At 36.0% G+C, this 19,827-nt stretch overlaps 1 protein-coding gene across 3 annotated transcripts in view; it reads left to right on the top strand.

Moving 5' to 3' along the window:
- Positions 1-18,633, top strand: part of LOC107570444 (mitogen-activated protein kinase kinase kinase kinase 3-like) — a 51,481-nt gene extending 32,848 nt beyond the window's left edge. For 2 of the 3 annotated variants that reach the window (XM_016256766.1, XM_016256704.1), the window contains 18 exons: positions 5,839-5,877; positions 6,716-6,790; positions 7,718-7,769; positions 8,464-8,629; positions 9,270-9,367; positions 10,059-10,100; positions 10,296-10,380; positions 10,523-10,602; positions 10,777-10,837; positions 11,113-11,230; positions 11,320-11,378; positions 11,985-12,088; positions 14,035-14,203; positions 15,573-15,641; positions 16,339-16,431; positions 16,628-16,698; positions 17,468-17,523; positions 17,645-18,633. In XM_016256766.1, coding sequence (XP_016112252.1) covers positions 5,839-5,877; positions 6,716-6,790; positions 7,718-7,769; positions 8,464-8,629; positions 9,270-9,367; positions 10,059-10,100; positions 10,296-10,380; positions 10,523-10,602; positions 10,777-10,837; positions 11,113-11,230; positions 11,320-11,378; positions 11,985-12,088; positions 14,035-14,203; positions 15,573-15,641; positions 16,339-16,431; positions 16,628-16,698; positions 17,468-17,523; positions 17,645-17,732 — 1,525 coding nt within the window. In that variant the 3' untranslated portion in view covers positions 17,733-18,633. The remainder of the gene's footprint in view (positions 1-5,838; positions 5,878-6,715; positions 6,791-7,717; positions 7,770-8,463; positions 8,630-9,269; positions 9,368-10,058; positions 10,101-10,295; positions 10,381-10,522; positions 10,603-10,776; positions 10,838-11,112; positions 11,231-11,319; positions 11,379-11,984; positions 12,089-14,034; positions 14,204-15,572; positions 15,642-16,338; positions 16,432-16,627; positions 16,699-17,467; positions 17,524-17,644) is intronic. The other variant, XM_016256834.1, reaches the window with a different exon arrangement.
- The last annotated feature ends 1,194 nt before the right edge of the window (positions 18,634-19,827 follow it).

The raw sequence follows: 19,827 nt of genomic DNA, 5'->3' as shown, positions 1-19,827 counted from the left end.
ATAGAGTCTGAAAACCGTGGGTTTGAGGAAACACTGCATCATCATGTTGTCAGCTTGATGATGCATTGAGTTCAGTTGTATGTCAAGCTGTGTATGTTTTCCTTTCCCTGTATTCATGAGAGAGTTCATTCAGAGGTAAAGACACATGCAGGGTTTGTTCATGATGTGTGTGTTTCTCTGTACATCCATTTATCTCACACCTGACATTGCTGTCTCACTAATGTGACACTATGTTGCAGGTAGCTTTTGTGGGATCTGTATGATTGCCGTTCTTTTATAATATACACACCCTGTGCCTTGTTGACTGTTTTTGCCATATAGTGAACAGAAGGTCGAGTACACCAGATGGAGTGGCAGTGAAACCATTCCCTCTGTGTTTGTGTGAGTGCCTGTGCGTGTGCTCAGAGGTGTTGCTCTCAGCTCTCATCAACAGATGGGTCCCGAGCACTTTCGAGAGACACCCCCTCAGCGTCACAATTCACCAGATATGAGCTGTCATCCACTCTCATTCAGTCAGTTTTATGCACAGATACAGTAATCAGCCTCTGTTTGGTTAATGGTGGTCTCTGTAGCTGAAACAGTGGAATAGTAATTGTCAGGGTGAATGGTCCAGGTGCGTGTGCTCTTTTGAAAATTGAATGCAATGAATTGAGAAGGCCATTTAATTAAATGTATTTAATGACGAATAACATGTCACAATATTTTTTTTATTTATGGTTTATTTTTTATTAATTTTAGTTTTCCTTATCATGTTTGTGCTTTATTGCAAATATGGCTAAAATGCACTCTGCTTGAGGAAAATAAATATAAAGCACAGGTTTTTTTTTTTTTGAGGAAATTAAGTGCCATCCGTCTGCTGGAAGACGAAACAATAGGACTATGTTATTCTATGCTATAATTTACACATTATAGCTGTTATGTTGTGTATTTTTACTGCAGGTGGATTGTTGTATTGCATTCTATATAGGGCTGTGAATCTTTGGGTAGACAGCGAATCGATTCAATTCACAATTCATAGGTTTTCGATTCGATTCAAGAACAATTTTTGCAAATTGAAAACGATTCAATTCGATTCGATTCACAATTAAATTTGATTCGATTAATGATTCGATTCTGCATTCGTTAAGTGCATTCACAGGATTATTTAAGTGCTTCCCCTAAATTCTTTAAATGCTTAGTCAGGAGGCAAATTACACGGCACAGCAGCCTTTATGGTTAGAATCCCATAGGTTAGAGAAAAAAACACTTTTGTCCATTGTTAGATGCTAGTTTACTGATGCTATGACATGGCGTAAGTAGAAATTTGTGTAAGCCAAGATTTTAAAAAGAGCTTTAAAAGTATTATGTATAGGCTAACATTTTGTCACACCAGAGCCATCATTTCAGAAGTGACAGAAATGTCAAATACAGTAATTTTATGTATGTAGCCTATGTATTATTATTATTTTTTACAAGGAATTATTTTCTTATCTCTTACTTTAAATTTGCTATAAAAAATCAAATACACTGCTGGACAATAATCAATCATTTGTAATCTATAATTTTTCCTAATTGCAATTTTATGATTTTTTTATATACTACAAACTATTATTTACATTTTTTTGCACAGAATAAGGTAGAAAATATACTTTATAGTCTCTGTACTGTAATAAATGATATGTCAATTAGCACTGCATCATTCATAAATTTAATTTATTTATTGTGTTTATTGTCTTAACCGTTTCACCAGTTTATTCTGCTTTTTATTCAGCTTAGCTGCAGATATAGTCTGGCACGTCTCACGCTCTTATTTCAAGGTTGTTGTTAATGCTGTGGTTATTTTAACAGTTTTCTTTGTACATTCGGTTCAATGACATTATTAAAACACATTTATTATTCAATGGATCTGCGCGTATGCTTTAGACACTTACATTTTTGCTCCATCCATGCAATAAATGCGCAGCCTTCGACTGCTCAGGTAATGTCGTCGGTATGACCGAGAGAGCCATTGAAAAACTACAGAAAAGCAAAACTACTTCACTTTAGCATTACTGGCCACGAGTACTAAGGAGAGTTCACACATCAGCTGCTCAAAAAATGTGTCAGTGAGACGAACGGAGAGCGAGCACAATCATGTGACAGTCAAAGGCGGTAAATAGAGGAGCGCGTGAATGAGAAATGCGAGGGCACGAACACTGTTCAAGGTCTCCATTAATTCGTACTTGTAGTAATTTAATGTGTATATATTTTGAAAACATTGAATCGCTATAGAAATTGCGATTCATTCGATTCAAAAATCAATGTTTCAAGATCGATGCATATGCATCGTCAGGGTTTGTAATCGATGCATCGAGCTTTATGATGGAGAAATCCATCATGGTATTTTCTCTAGCACATGGTGCACAGAAATGTAATTCTCGTGTTTAGGGTGGCTATCGTCTAATATCGCTATAATAGCATGTTTTTAGTGATTTTATAAGAACTGCATAATTGGCGAAGGGCCCTATTGTTTTTCAAAGGATTATTCTTGTTCTAATTTTTGTTCAAGTTTGTTGGGGCTTTTGGGGCTCTTAACATGCTCAAAAACTATTGAAAATTGGCACACACCTTGGAGTTTGTGACCATTAGGGCTGGCCAGAGACTGGTTCACGGGCATGGCAAGGGGTCTCTACAGCGCCCCCTGGAATGCAGAGGGCCAAATATCATACATAATTGCATGCATACATATGAAATTCAGTACACATATAGATCTCATTGAGCCGAACAACTTTCACACTGCATGTCATTAGCTCCACCCAACAGAAAGTCAGCTATTTTGGGTTTTGTGAAAAACACATGCTTAGAAATTTGATATACTAGGTTTTTCATCTGATTGCCACCAAACTCGGTTGACATGATCTCAAGACACTGAAGATGTTAAATTCCTAAAGAACTTTTGATATCTCGAATGGTTTGGTTGTGGAGAGGCAATTCTGCTTTTTATTCAGCTTAGCTGCAGATATAGTCTGGCACGTCTCACGCTCTTATTTCAAGGTTGTTGTTAATGCTGTGGTTATTTTAACAGTTTTCTTTGTACATTCGGTTCAATGACATTATTAAAACACATTTATTATTCAATGGATCTGCGCGTATGCTTTAGACACTTACATTTTTGCTCCGTCCATGCAATAAATGCGCAGCCTTCGACTGCTCAGGTAATGTCGTCGGTATGACCGAGAGAGCCATTGAAAAACTACAGAAAAGCAAAACTACTTCACTTTAGCATTACTGGCCACGAGTACTAAGGAGAGTTCACACATCAGCTGCTCAAAAAATGTGTCAGTGAGACGAACGGAGAGCGAGCGCAATCATGTGACAGTCAAAGGCGGTAAATAGAGGAGCGCGTGAATAAAACTACAGAAAAGCAAAACTACTTCACTTTAGCATTACTGGCCACGAGTACTAAGGAGAGTTCACACATCAGCTGCTCAAAAAATGTGTCAGTGAGACGAACGGAGAGCGAGCACAATCATGTGACAGTCAAAGGCGGTAAATAGAGGAGCGCGTGAATGAGAAATGCGAGGGCACGAACACTGTTCAAGGTCTCCATTAATTCGTACTTGTAGTAATTTAATGTGTATATATTTTGAAAACATTGAATCGCTATAGAAATTGCGATTCATTCGATTCAAAAATCAATGTTTCAAGATCGATGCATATGCATCGTCAGGGTTTGTAATCGATGCATCGAGCTTTATGATGGAGAAATCCATCATGGTATTTTCTCTAGCACATGGTGCACAGAAATGTAATTCTCGTGTTTAGGGTGGCTATCGTCTAATATCGCTATAATAGCATGTTTTTAGTGATTTTATAAGAACTGCATAATTGGCGAAGGGCCCTATTGTTTTTCAAAGGATTATTCTTGTTCTAATTTTTGTTCAAGTTTGTTGGGGCTTTTGGGGCTCTTAACATGCTCAAAAACTATTGAAAATTGGCACACACCTTGGAGTTTGTGACCATTAGGGCTGGCCAGAGACTGGTTCACGGGCATGGCAAGGGGTCTCTACAGCGCCCCCTGGAATGCAGAGGGCCAAATATCATACATAATTGCATGCATACATATGAAATTCAGTACACATATAGATCTCATTGAGCCGAACAACTTTCACACTGCATGTCATTAGCTCCACCCAACAGAAAGTCAGCTATTTTGGGTTTTGTGAAAAACACATGCTTAGAAATTTGATATACTAGGTTTTTCATCTGATTGCCACCAAACTCGGTTGACATGATCTCAAGACACTGAAGATGTTAAATTCCTAAAGAACTTTTGATATCTCGAATGGTTTGGTTGTGGAGAGGCAACAAAGTTATTGTGAAGAAAGGGAAACAGGAAGTGTCTAATAACTTATGCATACATGTCTGATTTTGATTAAACTTCAGCAGCCTGTTCATTGTATGAAGCCAATCACAAAGGCCCCATTTCAAATCTCACCCTAAACACTTGTCTTCTTCTGAGTGCACACTTTTGTGACACAATGCCGCTTTGACTGTCGGGTAGAAGTCTGCTGCGGAGCTTGCTTCAGTGTGGGCTTGGCATAAGTGTGCATGGAGGGCGCATAGCGTCCATAAAGGAGGCACTCGCAAGCACCCTTCTGAACACTAAAATGATGAATGGGACATCCTACAGTCTCGCTGACTTAATGGGCGCACGCATGCGGCAGCCATTGTAAGTCCACAAGGCCGCAAGTGCACATGAAGTGTGCCGTTTGAAAAAAGGCCATAGATGTGACTATTATGAGTCAAAAGTTATAGCACCACCAACTGGCAGCAGGAAGTGTCATTTTCAAAATGCTTTGAAATCTGCATCTTATTTTTCCTGATTTACTTCAGACTACATCAGAATAATGTCAGAACAAGGCAGATGCAAAACTGGGGATCAAGGGATTCTTGATATCTTCAACGCATCAAACTTGTATAATATTCTTTTCAGGTGTTTTTGAGGCACTTAAATTGAGACAAACACATTAGCGTTTTCAACCATTAGACACTGGCAAAAGCCCATAAATGAGCGCCACGGTGGTGCCTCTATAGCGCCGCCTTTTGACAAAAGTGTGGGGGTCGGAGTTACTTTTTCCTACAGTCACCAAACTCAGTACATATATTGTTCTCATTAAGGCAGACAACTTTCTAATTTACAATCATTAACTACAGCCAACAGAAAGTTGGCTATTTCGGTTTGAATATGGATTTTTTTTTAATCAGACTGTGTGTTATTGCATACTCCTCCTAGGGGATTCATGCAATTCACACAAACTGTGTCAACATGATGCCAAGATATGGAAGATGCTAAATTATGATTGTTTTTTCTGTATATCGTGAACTGTGTTACAATAGCGCTTTATTAAAGTAACGTTAAAAAAGGAAACCGTAATTTTCTACTTTCTTTAAAGTGAATTGTCCAGACACCCCAGAACTTGGGCCCGTCATCACTGTTTGCAGCTATATTTTCTTGAGGAAATGTGAAGCTAGTTTTATCTACTGATTTTTATTTTATTTTAAATCCCTTTTAGTCCAGAAAACCTTACTGTTCAATAATTTAAGTGCAGTGTAGATAAACAACTTTGAACAGAGGTTCCAGACAGTTGGAAGCAGACATTCTCTGAAAAATTAACAACTAAACATTGGACGGTTTCTCAGTGTCACTGGAGACAAATTAGCAGTAAATGCTTGTTTATTTAGCCTTAAATCAATGAGGTTTAATGGGTCCCTTGATGTGTTATAAAACTGTTCATCATGTGTTTTTACATGTGCTTTGCATTGAAGGAATCACCTGTTTATGTACCATCTCGCTTTTGATAAATTCTTTTTTTATAGGAGCCTCTTGAAATCTGTTGAAGAGGAGCTGCATCAGAGGTATGATGCCGTTGCTTTGTTTGTGTCCTTCACTCCTGTGCTCGTTCATTAGCTTTTTTTTTTCCTCTCTCTCTATCTTTCCATCTTTTTGCTGCTCTGTCAAACTCTACCCGTACATCTCCCTCTCTCACTCTCTCTCTGCATAGCTGGTTTTTCATCTGATCAATATTTGATGTGACCTAACCTTGCCCTTTTGTGCTTGTCTGAGTGGAACCAAAGGCTGATTTGCTTGGCAATGCTGTGTTTTAGATCTGTGTTATTTTTGCCACAGTATTAGTTTTCCATTCCTCAGGGGGAAATTAACCAGTCTCTCTAAATGAAATTTACTCCAGATGCATGTCTAGATTGGTCTTTGGGATCGTCCTGTTATTAAAGTCACACTATGTTGGCCATCTTTAAAGGGAATGTCACTAAAACATCCTGAATTGCTGGATTATATATTCATGTAGTAAGTGTGTACCTAAATGTTCACTTTGAAATCACAATTTCTTTTAATATATATGGGCTCGTTCATACAGGACATGCTCTTTCATTCAAAAACAACTAACATAGTGAATTGGAAAATTGAGACAAAAAAATTTAACTTTCTTTGCATGGTGTCTTAAAAATATGATGCTCATAGCATGAGATGCTGAAAAAAACAGCGATATATATCACAAAGGTCACACAAAGAGCGTAGTTAGTGTGTATTTACATAGACTAACAATTACAACTCAGAATGTCCTGTGTGAATGACCCGTTAACCTTTAAATCTTACCCATGGGAAGTCGAGGAAAGTGTTGCTTCAAGTTAATAATCCTCAATGAATGAGTGCCGCAACCTTCTCAATCCTCATTAGGGGGCATGAGGCTCATTTGGAGGATGATGATGAGGGTGAAGATGATGGTGATGATCATGATGATGAATTGCAACAGTAAGTTCCTCTGATTCTGTAGCCAATCCCTTCTTGCTGCTCTAGAGGTTAAAACACTTAAAGATCATGATACACTGGCAACTGTTTGGCAAGAATTCAAGCTCCTGTGAGACATGTATGTATATATATATATATATATATATATATACACGTATATAGTTGACACATTAATATTTCTTTTGAATCAAATATGGTTTTTCAATGTCCCCCAAAAATGTTGCCAGTGTATGATGACCTTTTTAGTTCCATGGGAATCATTCTATCATCTGTTTTCTTTTCTTACTAGACACACCATCTCTTTTTCCCTTCATTTAGCAATGTCATGGCTAGAAGGCGTTTTAGAATGTTGAGGTTTATCCAACTACCTCTTTAGCAATATTTTTCCAGGTTCAAATGCAAGTGAACTACTACCATGAAATTCATAGCGTCCTCTCTTAGTGATGCTGACAAGCTTTCTTCTATATTTAAAGGAATAGATCACTCAAAAATCAAAATGTTGCCATTATTTATTCATCCCCCTGTTCCAAACTGAATGCTGTTATTAGCGACTACCAAAACAACACAATGAAGCACCATGTAAGTAGTCAGTATGACTTGTGCACTGTATTCCATTCTTTAAAAAAATCTCCTTTTGTTTTTCACGGAAAACAATAACAGCATACAGGTTTGAAATACCATGAGGGTGAGTAAATAAAAACAGCATTTTCATTATAGAGTGAATTATTCCTGGCGCATTTGATTGCATGTTTGTTTGTTGTCTGTTTCCTGTCCTATATTGTACCCCTGTTGGTCCAGTATCTGATGAAACAACTACAAAGGTCCATTAACATCCTGTTAATGGCCTAAATTATGTTTGTTAGTTGTAGCATAATTAGCATACATGATTAGCATTGTGACTCATCTAATTGGATTTCTGATTTGTTTCAGCACAAAAAGCTCCACTATGAGGCCTAAGGTCCCACCACCGCTTCCTCCCAAAGTAAGAATACAAAAAAGTTTTAATATATATAAAAATGTGGTTTTATAATAAGCCTTTTTAGTGTTGAAAAGATACAGTAGCTTTCAAAGGTTTGAATTCAGTAAGATTTTTTATTGCTTTTATTCCGCATAGGTGCATTAAATTGATTAAACGTGACGGTAAAGAATTTTACTGAATTTTGACCTTTATATTTATCAATGTCTTCGACCAATAATAATAAATGTTTCTTGAGCATCATATCAGCATAGTAGAGTAATTTCTAAAGGATTATGTGACACTAAAAGACTAATGACATCTGAAAATTCAGCTTTTCCATCCCAGGAATAAATTATATTTTAAAATGTTAAAATAGAAAACAGTTATTTTAAATTGTAATAATATTTCACAATATCACTTTTTACTGCATTTTTGTTCAAATAAATCCAGTCTTGGTGAGCATAAGAGACTTCTTTTTAAAACATAAAAAAAAATCTTGCCAACCTTGAACTTATGAACCGTAGTGTGTGTTTAGGAGTTTCTTTGATTTAGCAGATTTATTTTGAGCATCCAAGTCCTTCTTTTGCCTTGAAACAAGCTTATCAGAAATCAGTGAACAGCTACAGTTTTTTTTTTGCATCCACTTTTTTTTTTTTTAGTAATCACAGTATTGATCTGACAGGGTAGCGTGCTGCTAATTTTGTTCTGACATTTCCAGCCAAAGCCCAGTCCCGGACCACATCAAAGCCCCTCCGGTGACCATGACGGTAACCAGGGCACTATAAAGCGCTGCCCGGGGCCCGAAAGCCCGGCTCGATCATCCATCAATGTACCCCCTCGACCTCCACCTCCTCGACTGCCCGCAAACCAGCTCAGCAGTTTAGGTAATGAGACCAATCGGGAAGAACATGGCCCTTGGGAAACCCAGGGGGATGCTGGGATATGTAGTCAGTTCGACGAAAGGCTGCAGGTCTCCTATGACGAAGAGGAAGATTGTGATGAGGAAGGAGACAGTAAGACAGGCCCTCCCATTTAAACTTGGTTCAACCCCAGTCACCAATCCTGTCACCAATCCATCCCATTGTTAGTTTCTTTAGTTAGCCCGTAGTGAGATTACATGTCATTCTTTCCTCTTGCCCTTTCTAAGAGAAATTACGTCAGTAGTGTTGGCATGTGAAAATGTCACACACCCACTTGAAGACATCATGAGTCACCCACTCCACCCTTGTATTCTTTTCCTTGTCAAATTATTGTTCTCCTGTCAGTTAATGTTGCAATCATCATTTTTGGTTCATTACGCGTGTCTAGTTTTTGTTGTGTTGTAGTATGGTAGCTTCAAATCGCAACAGCAGCTTAGTAAACAATGCTGCTAATGCTAAACTTCTTAACTGAATGTAGATAAAAAGAACATTTTCTTTACACATGTGATTCGTGTGCACCTCTTGCTAGATACCTATGTGAAAACAGTGTTAAGACTTATAAACCGAAAACTAAACTGTTTGTTGTATCTTTTCTTACCCACAGGCAATGGAATTAGCCCATCTGAACACTCGCCCTCAACAGAGAGACAGTCCACAATGCCCCCTGCTGTTCCTATACCAAAGGACAAGAAAGATTTGCCAGTATGGCTTCGTTTTAGTGCATTCCAATATTGTGTCTTGTAACACTTATGGCTCCTGGAGGAAGAATTTATGTTTGCTGAGTGCAAATTTTTTTTTTTTTAATAATTTAATATTTTAATACTCTTAAATCTCTCGTGAATACTCTTCACTTTTTAATGCACATAATTAATATATTTAGTGATCAGATATTTGAAGAAATAGTTATTATTAATTTGATTAATTATTATTTAATACTAATATAATTATTGTGTAACGTGTGTGTGTGTGTATATATATATATATATATATAAATACATATGTAAATATATATTACTATTGCATATTTTTATTATCACATACAATCATATTGAATCATTTTTGACTTTTATTGTTTATGTACATTTTATTATTTTATTTAATAATATATTGTTATTGTTATTACTGTGTTTAATTATTTATAAAATAAATTGTTTAAATTTGACATAATATTGATTACATGATATAATAATAAAAACAATAATACATACGATACAATTGTTTTATTTTTAATAATGTAATATAATTATATGTGGCAATAATAATATTAATATTATTACATATAATTAATCTATCTATCTATCTATCTATCTATAGATAGATAGTGAAATTTATATAGTGAAACTTATTTTGTTTTAATTTGATGTTTATTCTTTGTTTTGTTTTTTCCCCACAGAAACCCATCAGCAATGGTCTCCCACCAACTCCAAAGGTTCATGTAAGTGGACATCATGGTTTACTCACTCTGCAGATCTATGGCACTCTACTGGGACTTAATTACTTGTATTTTTATTTAAATTGATGGATGTTGTCTTATTGATAGCGTTGTTTGTTTTTTTGTGTATAAACTTTTTGAGCAGTGATTTACTTGGCTGCATCCGAGTTATCCAATGTGTTGTATTTCCATGTCCAGATGGGAGCATGTTTCTCAAAAGTCTTCAATGGCTGCCCATTAAAAATACACTGCGCTACCTCATGGATCAACCCAGACACACGAGGTGAGCTTGTTAAGATAATCTGCCCATATATTAAATGTTAATATATGATGGTTCATTATTATATCTATTAATATTGCCTACAGAATGATTTGCTGATTTCGCCTCTCAGTCTGTTTTGTTCTTCCCCGTTCATGCATTTCAGACCAGTATCTGATATTTGGAGCAGAGGAAGGTATTTACACATTAAACCTTAATGAGCTGCACGAGACGTCCATGGAACAGGTGTGATGTTACTTTTCAGATATTTTCAAACAGATGTTTAGTTTTCCTACATAACAGTAGCAAAACATTTTTAAATGTGTCTGGAAAACTCAGTTTGTGTGAAGTATATCCTTATATTGCCTCAGTGTGGTGTGCTTTTGTCTTGTGCTAAAGCTATTTTTGTGTCATTCTCAGCTTTTCCCCAGGAGATGTACTTGGCTGTATGTCATGAGCAACAGCCTGCTATCAATATCCGGTAAGCTATGCTTAAAAAAAAATCAGGTTTAGCTTTTCAGATTACAGATTAGTCGGAGTGAGTTTCTTTTTTTTTATGAATGCTACAATTTTTAGTGTTATATTTTTATTTTTGTGTCACGCTTTACAGAGTAGAACTGCTTGTAATGTGATAATATTGAAATAGTGAACTGTTGTAGCATGTCATATATGTTGAAACGTTACCTGACATAGTCCTGTATCCCTGTTTTGAATAATTAATTCATAATTAAAAATTAATAAATTGTTTTTTGGCAGGTAAAGCATGTCATCTGTACTCTCACAGTCTGATGGGCCTATTTGAACATGCTCGACAAATGCAGAAACTCCCTGTTGCCATACCAACACATAAATTGCCTGACAAAATAATACCCAGGTAAATGTTCAGATCTCTGTGTGAGCTTAAGGATGTGACCAGTAGTCAAAATGTAAATACTCCATTTTACATTTTTATTTTAATTTCAGGAAATTCTCAGTGTCCACTAAGATCCCTGAAACAAAAGGGTGTCAAAAGTGCTGTGTAGGTGAGCAGATCCCGTCATTTCCTTCCTTTCTGTATTTCTGAATATACAGGAGCTTTGTATACATTGGCAGAAGTTTGTAAAAAATGAAGATCTTTTAATATATATTTGAAAAAAGGCTGCGTTTATTTGATAAAAAATACAGTAATATTGGGAATTTAAAATACCTGTTTTCAATTTAAATATATTAAAAAATTTAATTTATTCCTGAGATGGTAAAGCTAAAAGCTCATCATTCAGAAATCATTGTAATATGCTGATTTGGAGCTCTAGAAACATTCGTTATTATCTGTGCTGAAAACAGTTAATGCATCCAGCATTTAAAAACTGCTTCAGGTTTTTGTGGAAACACAGAAATGCATTTATTTGAAATAGAAATCTTTTATAACATTAAAAAATGTCTTTGCTGTCTCTTTTCATCAATTTAATGCATCCTTGTTGAATGAACGTACCTTTTTTTCAAAGCTTTTAAATTATAGTGTATCTCAGTTTCCACAAACATTTGAAGCAACGGTTTAATTCAGATAACTTTGATGATATGATCAAACAGACTTTATTTAAGGTTTTATATTGTGTTTTGTTTCCATTCGTTGTCTTGTTTATTCTCAGTGAGGAATCCATATACTGGTCACAAGTACCTGTGCGGTGCCTTTCAGTCCAGTGTTGTCCTGTTTGAGTGGGTGGAGTCCATGCAGAAATTCATGTTGGTCAAGGTAAGTCACTGGTTCCTAGGGCTGGGCGATATAGCTAAAAAATTTATCAATGATATAATGTTTCATATCGTTCAGTATCGATAATTATTGACATTTTTTATAACTTTTTAAAAAAAAAAGAGCAATAGAATTTTTTTTTTTAATTTAACCATTGTATTTTTAAATTAACCCAATTTATTGAGACAAACAAATATTTTTTGTTTTAACAGTCAAACACACAATAAAAATTAAACAAATATCTCATTTCTAATGTTTTATATGCAGATTAACTAGGTTTTAAGGAAACTTTTGGCTTGTCTCCCGAGGCCACAGGAGGGCGCAATGAGCAAAATAATGCAGCACATTTAAATTGTCAACGCAAGGAAATAACTGTCTATAAAAAAACCTGCATTACATCTAAATTAACTCATATAAATTAAATTACATTTCGTAAATTGCATAAACAGTTATGAACAAAACAGCATCATGTATTTATGATTGCTTAATCCAAAGAGCCGAATCGCCCATCATGCAGATTGCGTTTAAAAACATAAGAGACGCAGTGAAAAGGAATAAACCTCCACAAATTCGAGAAGTGTTTTCTAAAAGTTTAAACTATTTTAACTTTGAATGGCTACATCTCTTGTGTGAGACGCGAGTGCAGCAGTCATATTTGTCCGTCAAAATGCGCTGAATATGCATCTGTGTGAATGGCTTGGTTTCGGTTTTCACCTAATCAATCATCTTCTCCGCACTGAGCTTCTATTTCTCTAATATTTGGAATGCATAATGCAACAGCGGCGCGTCTCGTGGGCTAGACTAACAAAACATTAAAATGCAACATCGCTTACATCATTATCACCACATCTCGTGCACCACTGATGATGCTCCCTGATGCACTCCTAACATTCAAATGCAAATGTTTATTTTAAATTCGACTAATATAAATTTTTTTATTCACAATCTCCTCATCACAGGCAGGCACAGCACTCAATTCAGCATCTGTTCATGTTTGTGTGTGCTGTCTGCGTCACTCAGCACGTGCCTATATCGTGCGTTTTTATATTGTTATCGTAGAAGGTGTACTGTCGATAAATATCGATACCGTTTTATCGCCCAGGCCTACTGGTTCCCATCATCAAAACAACAGCTGTGTCTTATTTTGAAGGCTGTGCCCTCTGCAGGTTGCATTCGTGGGCCGCATGTGTCATTAGCTATGTTTCCATCCAAAGTTACGAATTAAACTTATGCGCAAAATTGTATTATCGCATTAAACATTTGTGCACCATTTCCATCCAATGAGTTGAAGAGAACAAAATCGTCACTTTCTGATTAACTTGCGCTAAATATCATGAAGAAAAAGTTCATTTGTTGCAGTATAGGAGAAGGCACTGTATATAATATTTTTTTAATACAATAAATTGCAAGTTTAAGAGCACGCAGACGAAACGCGATCATGTTATCTTATTGTCGGAGCCTGCTGTTTAGTAATGCAGTTCTGGGAGTTAAGCATTTTTAGAATTTATGCGCATCTTGGCATTTCCATCCAGCATTTTTTATGCGATACCCCAAAAAGTAGGTGGATGGAAACATAGCTATTGAGGCTGCCTCGTTTCAGTGGGAAAGTAGGTAAGACACAATGAATTACAGTCAATTTGCATAATGGTTATTACAAGGCATCCTCAATTAAATATGTGGCCGACATATGTGACCTCCAGAGGGTGCAATGGCATAGGGTTTGTTACCGAGTGCTATGCGGATTAGCATTACACTAAAATCCATAGGAGATGTGTTTGACTCAAGGTTTTGGAAACAGCATGTAGCACGTAGGCCACATTAGCTATTCATGCCTCCTTTAAGCTTCTAAAATGGCTGATCTTCTTCTTAAGACTTGTAATTAAAATTGCTTTACTTGGCATTTTCAAACGCACGCTGTTCCAAATTAAGCACCGACTCATTCCCTGCAGAGCATAGACTTCCCCCTGCCGTGTCCGCTGGAGGTATTTGAGATGCTGGTGGTTCCAGAACATCAGTATCCTCTCATCTGCATAGCTGTGAGCAAAGGGACAGAGCTCAACCAGGTGGTGCGGTTTGAGACCCTCAACCCCAACTCTACCTCCAACTGGTTTGATTCTGGTGGGTACTTTAAAACATGACACCATTATCTCTTAATGTAATAGCTTGAAATGTTTTAACAAATATTTATTTAATAAATTGTTTTTGCAATTGTTTCAGATCTTTAGTGAGTAGTTATGAGCAGGTTTACACGATACGATCAGTTGTAGCTCATGGATATTCTGAAGAAATAGAGTGTTTTTGCAATTGTTTATTTATAATCTGTTTATATAAAATGTCTCTTTATTTTCACTTAAATTAAGCCGCTTTTCCACCGAAATTACCTGGAACAATTTGTCCCCAGACCTGTTGCTGTCTGCGTTTCCATCGCGGTCTAAAGTACCGTGAAGATTAGGCTAATAGTCTAGTGACGTAGGTCTGCGCGCGTTTCTCAATAACAAGTATGCAAATTTTGGACTTGCATCCTCGGTAGAGAGTTCGACTCGGGAGTGTGAACTCCCGCGGACGGGACGACGTAAGTCCGGTAATTCTGCAAACAGCAGCGTACTTTATAACATCAGTCAGCTCGCCTTGGCTGATGCAATTTTCCTCACTGTATTTACAATAAGACGAAATATAATATCAAACACCACTGCCTCCTTTTGTTTTCATTTAAACTTATATTAATAGCCGCAGAAATGTAGTTCAGGGAATGTATATAGCCTACATTACAATGAAACGAAATATTATATCAAACAGTATTGCCTCTTTTTATTTTCATTTTAACATATTAATAGATTCATAGAATAAAAACCAAAGATTACCTGTTAGATTTACCCAAAACTAATTATACCTTATGTTTAACCACTACAGAGACATTAGAGCCAGCGGCAAATGTCAGAAGGACTAGCTGAGTTGAGGCTGCTCTCGTCGGGAAACATGAGCACTGAGCACCCGCTGATCGCGTGGAGCTCATGTCTCCGAAATCGGCGAAACACATTTTTAAATAGGCGCTCTTTATAAATAAACTGCAGATTTGAGTATTAAACAACTACTTTCTCACTTGAAATACTTTTAGAACTACATTTCATGACACAATAACAGTATATTTTGAAAATTATCCAAATAAATGGTGGTTGAAATACAATGCTGCATGAACTCAACCAATCAGCATGTTTAGCGCCCAAGTCCCGCCCCCGAAAGTTCCAGACCTTTGAAAAAGTACTACCTCGCGATCAGGGACTTTCTGAGGGGCAATTTTTTACACAGAACTTTATTTACATCCTGGTTCCTGCGGTGGAAACACACCGAGTACCGGCCCAAATTCCTGCGGTGGAAACGGGGCTTTAGCTTTTTTTTTTTTTTTTTTCAATTTATATATTTTATTTTATTTTATTTTATTTTTTATTTGAGATATGCAAAATTCTAGAAATTATTGTTGTTATTTCAGATACCCCACAGAACTGCGTGATCCATGTGACCCAGCTGGAGAGAGATACAATTTTAGTCTGCTTAGATCGAGCCCCTCGCCAACAACTTTTGGCTCATACATCACATTTCCCAGGTATAGAATGGCAGAGAGCACAGAGAATATCCTGAAAAAGACCATCAATAATTGAACTACAATAAATATGAAGTATATTTACTTTCTTTGCAAGGCAATTCCTTAAAGAATTACATGTCCAAAAAACATATTGCAATGGAATGTTTGGTACTTTTTTAGGTAACAAATCAAATTGAATGACACATGGGAATAGATCTTGAATAATTTAACAAGTTCCTATTTTGTCTAAATAATTATATTTCTAACACTGTATAAATAATTATTAGTTACCAGATTTATATAACCAGAACATTTGCATACGGAAACACTGCTGTTCCTTGGAAGACAGCTCAGAATGATTTAAATGTGTCAGATCTGACGTTGCAGTATTGCATTCTGTCGTCATGGCAAAAAGAGCACAGTGCATATTGAAAGGCTTGATATATTTTCCCCCTCCGTGACAAGCACAGACTTGCACCAGAGCAGAATTCTTAATTTGTTAGTCATGCACACAACTGGTAAATTTTCCGTAGTGTGACTTTATCCCTCTAGGACAAACTAATTAGACATCATAAATCTTATTTATACTTCCGTCTATATATATATATATATATATATATATATATATATATATAACAGATATATATTAATTGTTTTTCTTCTTCCTCTCAAGGGTGCATTAAGATTGTAAATTTGCAAGGTCGGTTGAAGTCCAGTCGGAAACTCTCAGCAGAACTGACTTTTAACTTCCAAATTGAATCAATAGGTATGAGGCCTTGGTACATTAACGGTGGCTTCAAGTGCATATATCTCCATTTTCTAAGCCCACTGAATTTAGCAGTTAGCCTTTAGTCATATTTAACTCTTTTGTATGGGCAAAAGGTTTAATTTATTTTTTAAAATTGATTTAAATCTCTGTTTTAATAACTCTCTCATGCTCTGCATCTATCTATCCCTCTTAGTTTGCCTTCAAGACAGTGTGTTGGCCTTCTGGAGGCATGGCATGCAAGGACGCAGCTTCAAGTCCAATGAGGCAAGTCCTGCTGTATACTGTAAATGTGAGAGATAATATACAGACAGCCTGTCTATAATATCACAAAAAACCCTGACAGAAACAAACATTACATGAATATTGCAATATAAAGTATATAAATTATAGATCTGCATGGAGGAATGGGCCAAAATACCAGCAACTGTGTGTGAAAACCTTGTGAAGACTTACAGAAAATGTTTGACCTCTGTCATTGCCAACAAAGTGTATATAACAAAGTATTGAGATGAAATTTTGTTATTGACCAAATACTTATTTTCCACCATAATTTGCAAATAAATTCTTTAAAAATCCTACAATGTGATTTTCTGGATTTTTTTTCTTATTTTGTCTCTCCTAGTTGAGGTATACCTATGATGAAAATTACAGGCCTCTCTCATCTTTTTAAGTGGGAGAACTTGCACAATTGGTGGCTGACTAAATACTTTTTTTCCCCACTGTACATACAATAGTGAGTGTATTTTTATACAATTTAAAATATCAAATGTATATACATAAATGTACAATATATACACAATAATCTTCCTATATATCATATCATTATCATATTTTTTTTTACTATAGTCTGCAACAGTGAACATTTAACACAGTATTTTTGTTATTGTAAAATATATAGTATTTTAAATATAATCAAATCAGAGTCACACAGAGAGTAGTGTAAGAAAAACAAAAAACTAGGGTATCATATAAACAAATGAAATGACATACATATTGTGCAAACCCATTATTCTGTCCACATTTTACATCCCAGATTACACAGGAGATTTCTGACAACTCCAGGATATTCAGGCTGCTAGGTTCAGACAGGTGAGAAGAAGCAGTCTAATTAGTCATTATGTAAATAATATCATACACTTTATTATTGGTGTGCCAATCCATATTTTATAACGTAGGTCATCTGTATTTGTTTTTATGTCGTTTTTTATAGAGTGGTGGTTTTGGAAAGCCAACCAACAGACAACCCCACAGCACACAGCAATCTCTACATCCTCGCAGGCCACGAAAACAGCTACTGACCGCAATGCATCATGGGACAAAAACACTACATGCCGGTATGCAATGTTCCAAGAGCCTTTCATTTCATGTAGCCCGATGAGATGGCCACATCTCAGAAGAACCGCAGATATGCTGTTGTTTAACCGCTGAGAGCACAGAGGAACACTTGAATGGATATAAAGATCTCAGAGTAGAGAAAAGACGGGCCGTAACCACATGATATACTACAGTACTACAGTATGCACTTTCACCCTTACCTGTTTTAGAGGCCTTGTTTTGGTTTGGCTTCTAGCAGTTTTAATTTATTTTTTACCTGAAACACACACATAAACACATGCTCTTTTTTTCCCCAAGCAAGACTTGTTTTTTTTTGTGTGTGTGTGTGTGTGTGTGTTTTGTTTTTGGCCACTACTCACATTTGACGCTAACCACACAAGTGCTTGAAGACACATTTAATTCATGTACACACAGACATAGTATTGTTAAGTCGTACTCTTTGTATTGGTTGTGTAGATATAAGCACATTTATGTTGTACAGGTTTGTGGCAGCATTGGCTGCTGTAAAGGACTGTGAGATGCTGGGTACTACTTTAAATGACCTCTATGGCCAGATCAGTTTTGTTATATGCAGTAGTTTAGGAATCATAAAGCTGAAGTGCCCATCTTTCCAAGACTTGCCTTCTTAACATTGCTGTTTTTATTTGTTTGATTTTATTGTACAACCTAATCTTTTTTACGTAAAGCCAAATGGTGTTTTATTGAGCAACTTTTAATTCAGTGGCCCTTGTAATTGTTTTTAACTCTGTGGTATGCACTCACTCAGTTTGCACAAGGTTATTAAAATGTTGATGTGTACTGTATATGTAAGTGTATGTTTCAAACCATGCCGATAATAACATATATAAATATATTCACTCTTTTTTTTTTGTAAATGTGTACATGTATAACCCTAATAAGCAATAAATTATTTGGATATCCTTACATGGTTTTAAATCAATCAGACTGCAAGGCTGATGATACACGGGGCAACTTTTTGAGCAATGTTGCCGTCAACGGGTAACCAGGTGAGACACAGGGCCCATGAACAATCTGAAGTATCCAGATAGAAATTTGTTACCCATTCTCAGTGGGAAAGTGCCCAGGAAACATTGCTGACAAAAAGTTGCCCCGTACATCATCAGCGCAAGACTGAGTTCACAGGTTTGTTATGTGGATGACGTCACTGTCTACATCAGTTGTGTTTGTTTGTAATTTGAGTGCTGTACACACTATTTAGAAGATTATTTTGGAATTTGTAAATTGCTGTAAACGTTCAGCAACGTGGACTGGCATTACATCACGCTCAGAACTGTTGTTAAAAGTAAAGGAAGTTCCATCATAAGAAAAGAAAAACATTCTCCCTCATTTCTCTAGTTTGTTTGTCCGTAATTGACAAGGTAATACGTTATGGAATTAATTTTCATTTTGTGTCTATGTACATACTGTAAAATAAAATCACATGGTTTTACATACTGAGATGTCTTACGTGTTATTATTTATAATTGTAATCTTATTACATACATAATTTCATACCTTTGATATATGTAATGTTCTCTATTATAGATTAAAAATATGTGAGCGGAAACGCAGAAAGAACTGCTTTGAAAGAACTCGAAGAAATTACTGCAAGCATACTTTGCAAGTGAGAGGAAACATGCAATATGGATGCAGACAAACTCATGAAGACAATCATTCAAAAATGCTGTGCTACCATACTTTATAAGAATAACAAAAACAAAATCATTTAATAGAAAAAAATGGTGTATGTTAAATGTTAAATTTATAATATGCATAGTTGATCGCTAAATTTAGGGGCTGTGTGCGCTATTGGCCTACAGACTGATTTACAACACGTGAATTCATGCATTTATCCAGAAAGAAATGGAAGTGACATGAGTGCCTGCAAGAGGGAGAAAAATTGAGTAGCCTATATTTTATAGTTATACATATATATATAATACTCATTTTGTGAAAGAAACTCTTCTTCAAATTATATTTTAAATTATCATTAGGCCTATTGCTGCTTGCTCACTTCAGACATTAGGCCTAATGTGCATTTTTCTTCTTCAAATTATA

Source organism: Sinocyclocheilus grahami, unplaced genomic scaffold (assembly GCF_001515645.1).
Source record: "Sinocyclocheilus grahami isolate Dianchi unplaced genomic scaffold, SAMN03320097.WGS_v1.1 scaffold3.1, whole genome shotgun sequence".
Lineage (NCBI taxonomy): Eukaryota > Metazoa > Chordata > Actinopteri > Cypriniformes > Cyprinidae > Sinocyclocheilus > Sinocyclocheilus grahami.
Note: the sequence above shows the minus strand (reverse complement) of the source record. Positions and strands in the feature narration are given on the sequence as shown.